At 38.9% G+C, this 13789-nt stretch overlaps 1 protein-coding gene across 1 annotated transcript in view; it reads left to right on the forward strand.

Moving 5' to 3' along the window:
- LOC126285169 (odorant receptor Or2-like) overlaps positions 1–4280 on the forward strand; it is a 45468-nt gene extending 41188 nt beyond the window's left edge. The window contains exon 5 of the mRNA XM_049984479.1: positions 4212–4280. Within this exon, the coding sequence (XP_049840436.1) occupies positions 4212–4280 (69 nt within the window). The remainder of the gene's footprint in view (positions 1–4211) is intronic.
- The last annotated feature ends 9509 nt before the right edge of the window (positions 4281–13789 follow it).

Here is a 13789-nt window from a genome sequence, read left to right on the forward strand (position 1 = left end):
TTCCTTCTAACTATTGGTTTTAATAGTATAGTACCCCAGGTTTCGCAATTTTTGTGCTTGTTCACACATACTAAACTACATCATTGGGGGTGCCCCTGAATATTTCTTCATGATTCTACTTCTATTTTTACAGATTTGCTTGAACGTTTTATTATTTACGTTTTCGACATTTATCGTTTTCAGAATTATCTTTTAATTCGTGGCCTTGGACTACTGTTCTCCCTTCAATGAGGTAAATATAAGAGCACAATAATTACAAATTTCTTATATTCCTTTTTCTTTTTGATGAATCTAAATAAAGTTGCACGTAGCCAAGAATCCAATATATCTCACACTGGGCACCTCGTGTAAATTATTATGACCCGTAACTAGAATATATATAAATAACCTTAACTGGTTCACTGCAAATTCTGTTTGTTACGTAAACATAACTCGAGAATCCACGTAATGCTACTGGTTGCGTATTTGATATTAAATTTTCAGAGTTTCACGCTCATCTTCCTACGGTGAAACAGCTTAGTGTTTACTTGCATAATGTTTAATAATGGAAAGAATATATTGACACAGTTTTTACTACTAAATATTTATGTTGTTGTTGTTGTCTTCAGTCCTGAGACTGGTTTGATGCAGCTCTCCATGCTACTCTATCCTGTGCAAGCTTCTTCATCTCCCAGTACCTACTGCAACCTACATCCTTCTGAATCTGCTTAGTGTATTCATCTCTTGGTCTCCCTCTACGATTTTTACTCTCCACGCTGCCCTCCAATGCTAAATTTGTGATCCCTTGATGCCTCAGAACATGTCCTACCAATCGATCCCTTCTTCTAGTCAAGTTGTGCCACAAACTTCTCTTCTCCCCAATCCTATTCAATACCTCCTCATTAGTTACGTGATCTACCCATCTAATCTTCAGCATTCTTCTGTAGCACCACATTTCGAAAGCTTCTATTCTCTTCTTGTCCAAACTAGTTATCGTCCATGTTTCACTTCCATACATGGCTACACTCCAAACAAATACTTTCAGAAACGACTTCCTGACACTTAAATCTATACTGGATGTTAACAAATTTTTCTTCTTCAGGAACGCTTTTCTTGCCATTGCCAGTCTACATTTTATATCCTCTCTACTTCGACCATCATCAGTTATTTTACTTCCTAAATAGCAAAACTCCTTTACTACTTTAAGTGTCTCATTTCCTAATCTAATTCCCTCAGCATCACCAGATTTAATTTGACTACATTCCATTATCCTCGTTTTGCTTTTGTTGATGTTATCTTATATCCTCTTTTCAAGACACTTCCCATTCCGTTCAACTGCTCTTCCAAGTCCTTTGCTGTCTCTGACAGAATTACAATGTCATCAGCGAACCTCAAAGTTCTTACTTCTTCTCCATGAATTTTAATACCTACTCCAAATTTTTCTTTTGTTTCCTTTACTGCTTGCTCAATATACAGATTGAATAACATCGGGGAGAGGCTACAACCCTGTCTCACTCCTTTCCCAACCACTGCTTCCCTTTCATGCCCCTCGACTCTAATAACTGCCATCTGGTTTCTGTACAAATTGTAAATAGCCTTTCGCTCCCTGTATTTTACCCCTGCCAACTTTAGAATTGGAAAGAGAGTATTCCAGTCAATATTGTCAAAAGCTTTCTCTAAGTCTACAAATGCTAGAAATGTAGGTTTGCCTTTTCTTAATCTTTCTTCTAAGATAAGTCGTAAGGTCAGTATTGCCTCACGTGTTCCAACATTTCTATGGAATCCAAACTGATCCTCCCCGAGGTCCGCATCTACCACTTTTTCCATTCGTCTGTAAGGAATTCGCGTTAGTATTTTGCAGCTGTGACTTATTAAACTGATAGTTCGGTAATTTTCACATCTGTCAGCGCCTGCTTTCTTTGGGATTGGAATTATTATATTCTTCTTGAAGTCTGAGAGTGTTTCACCTGTCTCATACATCTTGCTCACCAGCTGGTAGAGTTTTGTCATGACTGGCTCTCCCAAGGCCGTCAGTAGTTCTAATGGAATGTTGTCTACTCCGGGGGCCTCGTTTCGACTCAGGTCTTTCAGTGCTCTGTCAAACTCTTCACGCAGTATCTTACCTCCCATTTCGTCTTCATCTACATCCTCTTCGATTTCCATAATATTGTCCTCAAGTACATCGCCCTTGTATAAACCTTCTATATACTCCTTCCACCTTTCTGCCTTCCCTTCTTTGCTTAGAACTGGGTTGCCATCTGAGCTCTTGATATTCATACACGTGGTTCTCTTCTCTCCAAAGGTCTCTTTAATTTTCCTGTAGGCAGTATCTATCTTACACCTAGTGAGATAAGCTTCTACATCCTTACATTTGTCCTCTAGCCATTCCTGCTTAGCCATTTTGCACTTCCTGTCGATCTCATTTTTGAGACGTTTGTATTCCTTTTTGCCTGCTTCATTTACTGCATTTTTATATTTTCTCCTTTCATCACTTAAATTCAATATTTCTTCTGTTACCCAAGGATTTATAGCAGCCCTCGTCTTTTTACCTACTTTATCCTCTGCTGCCTTCACTACTTCATCCCTCAGAGCTACCCATTCTTCTTCTACTGTATTTCTTTCCCCCATTGCTGTCAATTGTTCCCTTATGCTCTCCTTGAAACTCTGTACAACCTCTGGTTCTTTCAGCTTATCCAGATCCCATGTCCTTAAATTCCCACCTTTTTGCAGTTTCTTCAGTTTTAACCTACAGGTCATAACCAATAGATTGTGGTCAGAATCCACATCTGCCCCTGGAAATGTCCTACAATTTAAAACCTGATTCCTAAATCTCTGTCTTACCATTATATAATCTATCTGATACCTTTTAGTATCTCCAGGATTCTTCCATGTATACAACCTTCTTTTATGATTCTTGAACCAAGTGTTAGCTATGATTAAGTTATGCTCTGTGCAAAATTCTACCACACGGCTTCCTCTTTCATTTCTTAGCCTCAATTCATAATCACCTACTATGTTTCCTTCTCTCCCTTTTCCTACTGACGAATTCCAGTCACCCATAACTATTAAATTTTCGTCTCCCTTCACTACCTGAATAATTTCTTTTATCTCATCATACATTTCATCAATTTCTTACTCATCTGCAGAGCTAGTTGGCATATAAACTTGTACTACTGTAGTAGGCATTGGCTTTGTGTCTATCTTGGCCACAATAATGCGTTCACTATGCTGTTTGTAGTAGCTTACCCGCACTCCTATTTTTTTATTCATTATTAAACCTACTCCTGCATTACCCCTATTTGATTTTGTATTTAAAACCCTGTAGTCACCTGACCAAAAGTCTTGTTCCTCCTGCCACCGAACTTCACTGATTCCCACTATATCCAACTTTAACCTATCCATTTCCCTTTTTAAATTTTCTAACCTACCTGCCCGATTAAGGGATCTGACATTCCACGCTCCGATCCGTAGAACGCCAGTTTTCGTTCTCCTGATAACGACGTCCTCCTGAGTAGTCCCCACCCGGAGATCCGAATGGGGGACTATTTTACCTCCGGAATATTTTACCCAAGAGGACGTCATCATCATTTAATCATACAGTAAAGCTGCATGTCCTCGGGAAAAATTACGGCTGTAGTTTCCCCTTGCTTTCAGCCTTTCGCAGTACCAGCACAGCAAGGCCGTTTTGGTTAATGTTGCAAGGCCAGATCAGTCAATCATCCAGACTGTTGCCCCTGCAACTACTGAAAAGGCTGCTGCCCCTCTTCAGGAACCACACGTTTGTCTGGCCTCTCAACAGATACCCCTCCGTTGTGGTTTGCACCTACGGTACGGCCATCTGTATCGCTGAGGCACGCAAGCCTCCCCACCAACGGCAAGGTCCATGGTTTATTTATAGCTTTTTCAAATATGAACGCAGTTATGATATCTATGTGATTCTTTGGCTACAGTAAAATTCTGGCATGTCAGTTGTTTAATGTGCTATTCATGAATTATTTAATTAATATTCCGACGCTGTTGCCTTAAAATATTTTTGTTCCGAAAAATGTCGAAACTGTGTGCATCGCATAAGAATTTCATATTGTAACAAAATTCTATAGAATGCAGATAGAGTTTTCTAGACATCACAAAATTGATTAGTAACTTTTAATTACAGATATACTATTTAGTAAGAAAACTGTGTATAAATATTGTCCATACAGTTTCCTCATATTTTGCTATTTTCATTGCAGTTGGTGAATGCATCTTATTCGTACTATGCAATGCTGGGTCAGATGAACAGGCGTTCAGCTCAAGCTTAGCTGTGAAACCGGTACATCAGTGGACGAGGACTTGGACAGTAATGCATTGTTTTACTTGGACGACACACCAAGCAGTTTACGTGAATGGTTATAGGAAGATTCAACTAAATACCCGATGCTGCACACTGTGTTCAGCTACTCCGACTGAGAAAATGTGTACATTGGGGCTTCAACCTAAGCCAATAATTAGCCAAGAACATTCTGTAAAAGTTGCATGAAATAACAGATTCTACAAATTTTGAATGACCCTTGACATTTGCATGCTAATATTAAGGAAAGAGTTACTTGTAAGATTGGTAGGGAAGAAAGGGGGTGATACAAATGATGACAAGCTTCCTTTTCTGTCCTCGAAATTTTTCGCACCAGTATTCTCATATGAATCTCCATCTGTGACACATTACATTTAAATAACAACACTGTAGCTCAGATATTAATGTTATCTTCACCATGCGCAGAAAATCGATTACCAGAGAACAATAGGCGTCCTTTCATCCTGTCAGCCTTGTCATTACGAAGCTGGTTGTACTTATCGTCAAAAGTGTGAGCATTTCTTGAATCTTAATTTGTCCTGAAAGCAAATAGAATTTTATAGACATTCACATCCTTATTAGTGAAGTGATGTTTTTGGTCATATATGACAAAATTCTACAAAAAAGGGCCCCTTGATTTCATTTTAGTTTTTTTTATCGTGCTTCAGGAATTTTCTTATGGTTGTTTGTTATGACATATTAAGCAAGCAAAATGCAAAGCAATAATATCCGAGTTTTATTAGCATTATCAATTGCATAACTTCCAAAAAAAGTGTTATTCTGCTGAATGTAATACGGTAAGGCAAAGAATTGATAAGAACAAGATCTTTCGCTGCTGGAAATGATTATACACCGAAGATACAAAGAAACTGGTACATCTGCTAATATCGTGTAGGACCCCGGTGCACACGCAGAAGTGTCGTAACACGTCGTGGTATGGACTCGACTAATGTCTGACGCAGTGCTGGAGGCAATTGACAACAAGAATCCTGCAGGGCTATCCATAAATCCGTAAGAGTACGAGAAGATGGAGAACTCTTGTGAACAGCGCGTTGCAAGGAATCCCTGGTACGCTCAATAATGTTCATGTCTGGAGAGTTCGGTGGCCAGCGGAAGCGTTTAACCTCAGGGGCCCCATATTACTCAAACTACACACGGTCCACACGATTACAGAGCCCCACCAGCTTGGACAGTCCCCTGCTGATATTCAGGGTCCATGGATTCATGAGGTTGTCCATACCCGTGCACGTCCATCCTATCGATACAATTTGCAACAAGACTCGTCCGACCATGCAACATGTTTCCAGTCATCAATAGTCCATTGTCGGTGTCGATGGGCCCAGGCGAGGTATAGAGCTTTGTGTCGTGCAGTCATCAAGGATACACGAGTGGGCCTACGGCTCTGAAAGTCCGTATCGATGATGTTTGTTGAATGGTCTCACGCTGAAACTTGTTGATTGCCCAGAATTGAAATCGGCAGCAATTTACGGAAGAGTAGCACTTCTGTCACCTTGAACGAGACTCTTCAGTCGTCGTTGGTCCCATTCTTGCAGGATCTTTTTCCGGCTGTAGCCATGTCGGAGATTTGATGTTTCAACGGATTCCTGATATTTGCAGTACACCCGTGAAGTGGTCGTACGGAAAATCCCCACTTCATCGCTACGTCGGAGATGGTGTGTACCATCGCTCATGCACCGGCCCTAACACAACGTTCAAACTCGCTAAAATCTCTATAACCTGCCATTTTAGCAGTAGAAACCGATGTAACAACTGCACCAGGCACCTGTCTTATATAGGCATTGTCGACTGCAGCACAGTATTCTGCCTGTTTCCATTTCTGTGTTTTTGAATATGGATGCCTGTACCAGTTTCTTTGCCGCTTCAGTGTATATTCCTGCAGAAAATGATTTTTGAAGTATGATTCGTTGTTATTCACTGTGCTTCGAAGACTTTCTAATGATTTCTATTTAAAACGTACATATACATATAATTAATACGTTCCGATTGGAAAGCATTCAAAGTTTTCAACTGTTATAAGTAAGTAAATATTTAGTTATATTACATGTGAGTTGCACAATAACCATTATTTTTTAAGTAAAGGTTATCCATAAAATATTTTTTTTAATTTTATTAGACGATTAATTACATACAGAATATGAAATGTAGAAATGTTTAACATGAAGTTGTAAAAAGTAACATGAAAAACAAAGATACATAAATAATATTTGTTTAGTGTTAGATAATATTTTCAATACATGTTAACATCTATTTTCGTTCAACAAAATAACAATCAATAAGGATTTAATGTGGTGGATGTGCGCAACAATGTACGACCTACTGAGATTTGAGAAGTTAATTCAGATTGTGTATGAGGGATGGTGCCATTCTCTGGTCAAGTAGGCATTCTTAAAGTTTCACAAGCTGTGACATTGTCGCGAATAAAACACTGACCCGTATATACAATAAGTCTCCTTTATCTTACGTCTATGGTCACACACTTTTTGTTAAGAGATTAACGGTTTCGGTCTATAATAACCATCATCAGATCTGCAGCAACAAAATGCAAAAACGACAGCTTGTTTTGAATAGTAGTGCTAATGACAACATGACTCGTGCATATGATGTTATTTATATATATATTTGACGATGCTGATGCTGATTTTGCCTTTAACATTTGACGATGGCACTTTGGCTGCAGTACATTAGGACTTTGTCTTTATAAAACGTGTATGCCTCTTCATACTTAAAGCTCACAAATGCGTATATAGTACTTTTCATTATGGTCTATTTATTGTTTTTAAACTGTAGACAATTGCTACGTCCCTTTAGAAAAGTTCAGAATGACTGTGTTGGTAAACTTCTACGTTATTTGATTTTCAAATAGCTGAGCAAAACTCAACGTATTCAGGCAGATTTCTCTTTGCTTATTCTGATCATCACTAAACTGGCACACAATTTTTTTGCGCAACGCAGTCTGACTTTCAATAATCCCTACAAAAGAATGGCTCTGACTAACAATAACCTATACCTTTCATGAATCACTTACCTCACAAAAATCTTCGTTACCCGAACTACTGCAATACAGCGAGCTCCAGCACTGCCAGCTAAATAAAAGATTCTAACTATTGAAGACATTAAGTACTGATAGGCATAGTTAGCAAAAGAAAGATTTTGATAGAAAACAAACAATTTATTTACCTTAATAGCGTTCAAAATTCATCATATATATATATATATATATATATATATATATATATATATATATATATATATATATATTACTTTTTCTGACGGACACAGGTCCACATCGTCCGTTCAAAACTCTGGCATCTCTCTCAACACATCCACAACTGCTGGCGACTTACCTCCAACTGCCCAACGCAACGCGCTATTCACATCCAACAGCCCAACACTACACAAGTGAATATTCCAACAATGAGTCCAACCAGCCACAGACTGCACACAGCACAGTCAGTGATTATCATACAGAGCACTTCGTGGCGTTACCAAAAAAACCTAAACAGTCTCATAAAAACCTAAACAGCGTACTTACACAACTTACGAATGTGTTTATGTTTTTTTCCCATTTTTTCTGCAGATCTGGTGACGGTCATTATAGAACGAAACAGGTAATCTGTTAACAAAAAGTTTGTGACCAAAGACGTAAATTAAAGGAAACTCATTCTTAAAGATTCTGAGAAACTGTATTAGACTATGAACAGATAATCTATATGATTTGCTTATTACAGTCAGTATTTGAAAAAGTTTCTAGCCACAAATACGTCGTGAGATTGAAGAATATGATTTTCTGTTCAACTAATATGAAGAAGAACATATGTCTGTCACAATATCCGAGACTAATTAATTAGGAAAAAGCAAACGGGACAGTGTATATGAAAAATAAAATTATTGTTAATGTAGCAGGTAAGAGGAAGTAGCAAATGACACAATGTGGGATTAAAGGCCCAGTTAAATAAAACAACGTCGAAGAATTAACAAAATGGTGATATATTTCGGTATCAGTTAATCATACAAACAGAAGCATTTATCACTGGCTGAAGGTAATTCACACCACATGCTGACACTGCGTCAGCTGCAAGAATCCTGATCTCATATGTGCAGTGGATTATAAGGAAAGCTGGTGGCATAACCATGATATGTGTGTTTTTGCTTAAAATGCTGATGTGGGACTGATCATGAAAGTAACAGGCCTCTACTGACACAATGGTACAGCAAACGTTTCGTTAAACACATGTTCCTCGACAAGATGACAGGTACCCCATTCTCTGCATAGTGCTTGCGCTGAATAATGATTTCAGCTCACAGTGCTGCCCAATAATACTCCTCAGCAAGCTGGAAGAAGGACAGAAGGGATAGGATTGGGCAACATACTTTCTCATGTGTAACAACAAATATACTGTCCTGTACTGTTACGTATTGCAGACAATTGTAATTTTGCTTCCTAAGAGTTGTTCAGTAGCTGGATTTTTGTAAGTCACTGCAGTGAGAAGATGTAGTTGACCAGGATTGGTGACAACAATTACAGCCCATTTTGAGGTCTACAAAACGTAAAAAGAGTGCACAGAGGTGTTAGGTGTCTATAGTACACTTAGAGACACACAAATGTGTAATGGAATGCGTATTAGTTCACAATTGGACTGCATGTTACACGTGAAAAAGATTTCTTGTGTGAGACTAACAAGTATAAAACTTAAGAAAACTAACTCAGGATAACCAAAAACCAAAAAATCTAAAATTATGGAATAAGTATCAAGACTTTTAATTTAATAAAATTTTAAAAATTTGAGATGTTTCTCATAAATAGAGACAGCCACATGACTTATGGTGAAACATGTACTTTTATTTAAATGACTGTACAGTGCTGTTATAAAGCTCCTTTATAGTAATGACAGATCTAAACTTCAGTTTCATAGGGCTACGTGATATAGATGCTGCGGGATAGAGAACATTGCAGTACCATTGCAGAACGTTGACATTGTATTTAACTATTGCGGATGTATCAGAGAGGCATTAGAATACTTACATTATGATTCAATTTGTGCAGCATACTCTACTTGCAGAAAAACGTGATTTAATATGTCATAACCAAAGATAATGTTATCACACAGCCATGCTCCTGTTAAGTCATTCTAATTGCTATGATTCTACATGACTGACTAACTCCAAACTTAATAAATTCAGTAGGTCCCATTTTAAATACTCTACGTTGTCTTGTATTTTTGTTGTATTGTCGAAGTGTACTGGACTCAGATATTAGTTCCAATAAGAGATAGCACACTACTTCAAACAAAGACCAGAAAGAAATGCAAAAGAACCATAGAGGAGAATTATTCTGTACAGCAAGTGCAATTACCTAGAACTGCGCTATATCCATCACAGGAGATAATGAATTTTTATGTTTTTAGCGCTGTTACAAAATATTCTATGTCCAGTGTAACAAAAGTGAGGTGAGTCCCTATTGATATGTTTATTTTGCCTTAGTTGTAGTGAGAACATCAAGGGGCTACTGCATCTGTTATAAGGTTTGAAACAGGTTGGTTCAATGCTGAAACTTATTTGGGATTCAAGGACTTCATAGATTTGCATGCACCGTTCAAGGAGAACTGAATAAGATGATGCTGACTGTGCAGCTGACTCAACACCTCGTGGAGCTATATAAAGTACATCATAGAGAGTATATCATGATGAAATTGAAATGCAACATTTTTTCACAAGTATAATACATGCATACCGAGTATAGGTATTTGAAGTAATAACTAATATTTGCACTCAGAAATTTTTTTTACGTTGGTGAAGTTGTGAAAGTGAATAAAGTTTCTACGAAAAAAAACTGCTACAGACGGGACTTGATCATTCACCAACCTAGTTGTTTGTAGACGCTTCTTGCAATTGGTCTGCTCAGTTTGATATACCACAGTTCAGTTCCAGTTATGATGAATTATAGCATGCTTTTATTTTAAATGAGAATTTTTTATTCAGGCTTCTAGAACGAATTTAATAGCGAATATAAAACAGGGCTTGTAAGAGTACCTTGATTATCGAGTTGTGGACGAAAGTACTGTAAGAAATTTGTCTCAAAATCAGTTATTCTCCTTGTGCAAGAGTGCTACATTTTAATATCAGTAGCTGTGTGACATTTAGATACGTATTAGATATAAATTAACGAAGAATAAGCAAATTCGGTTGCAGGACCATTGAAACGAAATACCAAATACCTCACAAACACTATCCAGATGAAGTATAGGAGATAGATAACAATTGTTGAGAGAAAGCAAAGCAATCAGCGTAAAACTATATAAAACTATAGTTGAGACTAGCCGAAGAAATTGTGTAACACGTGGCACAGGATCGTTCAACAGCCACTGAAACGTGGGTAGTGTTCGAGCAGTGATGGTCTGACGTTTACGGCTGTGTCCCTGACTGATATAAGGTTCAGACCATATTAACATGTTTCATACACGTTTTGGAGTCTGTAGTGCCAACTGGACAACATTATTGTCCGTACATTGTGCTGGGCTACATGAATCACAACTAGGCTGCGACAAACGAGAAACATATCAGCTACAGCTGATCATATATGAAGCACACTGAACTACATAATGGTAAAGTTGTGGACAATTTTCCTTCATCACATCCTGATAACGTTTGAGATGATGTTGAAATGTGTAATAAAATACATCCCAAGCTATTATTAAGAGCAGATGTCATGTTCTAGAGAAATGCAGCAACATTTATTCTTCCAGAATGGGATTTTCACACAGCAGCGGACTGTGTGCTGATATGAAACTTTTGACAAGTTAAAAAATTGTGCCAGGCTGAGAATCCAACTAGAGACCTTTGCCTTGACGGGCCAGTGTTTTTTTTTCTCCTACTCCTGCTTCTTCTTCTTCCTTAACATGTTCGTAATTCTTCTTCTAGGCGGATGGTCTGGGTCAACGTCTCATGACACTGCTACAAAGTTGATCGTTGAATATTTCACTCAGTTTTTTATTACAGAGGCCATCCAGCTCTCTGACCGAATACAATGACCTACCACCCCAACTACCGACTGAGCTACCGAAGGAAGACTGACGGTCCGTCCTTACTACTCTACTCCTGTTAGTAACTTAGCTTCGCGGAAGTTCTCCAAGACTTGCAGAACTCCCGGGTTCCCGGGTTCGATTCCCGGCGGGGTTAGGGATTTTTTCTGCCTCGTGATGACTGGGTGTTGAGTGAAGTCCTTAGGTTAGTTAGGTTTAAGTAGTTCCAAGTTCTAGGGGAGTGATGACCATAGGTGTTAAGTCCCATAGTGCTCAGAGCCAAGCCACTTGCACAACTAGCACTCTGGAAGAAATGACATTTCTCTGTGGAGACATGGCTTAGCCACAGCCTGTAGAACGTTTTCAGAATGAGATTTTCACTCTGCCGCGGAGTGTGCGCTCATATGAAACATCCTGACACATTACATCTGTGTCTTGGACCAATAGTCAAATGCAGCACTTTTGCCTCTGGCAGGCATGTGATCTGTGGACTGAGGTATCCCAGCATGACCCACCACCCGTCACGGAAGTTCTAAATAAAAGGTGAGTGGGGAAGGAGGGTGCGTATGGAAGGCCTCCCCCCTATTTGTCCCGGATCTGAAGTACCGATAGTTTCTTCTTTACATAACTCTCATACATGATGGATAACCATCAATTTTTAGGGATATATTAAATTTTATGTGTAACTTACAAAATTTAGTTGCTGTGATACGTCACGTTTCGAACGTAGTTAACACATTCATAGAAAAATGACAATTCTGGGTCTCGACTCCCCACCCTCTAGATAAAATTTCTGAGGACACCAAGCTACAAAAGCAAAAAGGTAAAAATAAAAAAGGCCATTGTAATCAGTTGTATGGTTTGGTACGTGAAATTGTAAAAAAAAAATGATGAAAATCATACCTGGACTAGCTCGTCTTCACGTAAGTCACAGGAACTGGCTTCGTCAACATTAGAATTTTCTTAGGAAAAGAGACCTGGATTGTTCCTAAACAACCTTGATATTAAATTGCTCTTGGAGAGGTTGGGTGGATCCGGTGACGGATGGTGGTGGAGAAGTGTCTGCTGTCTCAGCTCCTGTCTCCCATCATATCACGTCTCCACATCCACCAGTTTTACTCTGCTGATCCATAACCACAGACTGGCACATACCACTTCGTTTCTACCCCAACATCACATTTCCGTGTGGTCAGACCATCTACACTGATCCTAAGCGACCACTAGGCTTTTAAACAGGTGACTGATATTTTGTGACATGTATCTTACTCATAAATTCTTTTACTTGAGGCACATACTCTCACTTACATCTTTCAATTTTCTAGCTTGCATCCCATCATACCGGATTCTCTGCTTTCTTTAATTAGCAGATGTGTCGTATTGGAATTTTAAACTTTGTTCCCATGACTATATAAAAAATATAATCAACTAATGAGAGTACGGTACAAAGTTATTGTTTTGTTTTAGTACCAAACCATGTTTCACTACAGTTGGGGCATCCTGAGTGGGTTATGTTTTTTTTTTATTTTTTCTGAAATAGATAAACATACATTTGATTTAAATTAGGAAATATGTTACACTGCATTTTGTTCTTTACCTTTACTTTACACTGTGTGTGCCGTGTGCCTGCAACCGAAATCAGCGATGTGTCTAAATTAATATCCCATGTCATCAGCAAATATAGGGGTGCTATGGTATCGTCTGAATTGTCTTTTAGTTTAAAATACAACATTTAAAAGTATAACGGGGGTTCAAAATTAAAAGAGCCGGAGTCATAATTACAGAAACCAGTTCCTGTAAGTTAGAAGTATTGACCTTGGCTGCTGAAACACTTGTCCCACTGTGACACAAAGCGGTGAATGGCTGTCTCATAAAATTCCCGGGGTTGCGATGTTAACCAGTTCCGAAAGTACAGCTGGACTTCGTCATCCGACATGAATCGCCGCGACAGTATTGGCCTTATAAAGGCTTTGCATTGTCGTGGAGCAGAATGACAACAAGCGTGAGAGTGCTTGGTCATTTTGATTTCATCGCTTGGCGAAGGGTGGTCAAGGTTTGCGAGTCACGCTGGACATTCGCTGTTGTCCCGTGTTGCAGAAGTGAATCACAAGGGCGCCATTTTTGGTCCCCTTAAAAAGGCTCTGAGGGGCAAACGATTCACCTTGGACGACGACGCCCAGCCGAACGTGCGGAACTGTTTAACATCGTAGCCCCGGGAACTTTATGAGACAGACTTTCACCGCTTTCTGTCACAGTGGTTTCTGTAATTATGTCCCCGGCTCGTTTCTTTTTGAACCCCCCTTCCATATATTCCGGTAAAGCGGTGTCATGCGGCCCTTTTAGGCTTACCTTTGCTGTATTTGGTCGTCCTGAGCTGTGGATGGTTTTTATTTGTCTTCTAAACGTGTATTTGTCGTTGTTTGTGTATACAGAGGTATCCCCA

Source organism: Schistocerca gregaria, chromosome 8, assembly GCF_023897955.1.
Source record: "Schistocerca gregaria isolate iqSchGreg1 chromosome 8, iqSchGreg1.2, whole genome shotgun sequence".
Classification (NCBI taxonomy): domain Eukaryota; kingdom Metazoa; phylum Arthropoda; class Insecta; order Orthoptera; family Acrididae; genus Schistocerca; species Schistocerca gregaria.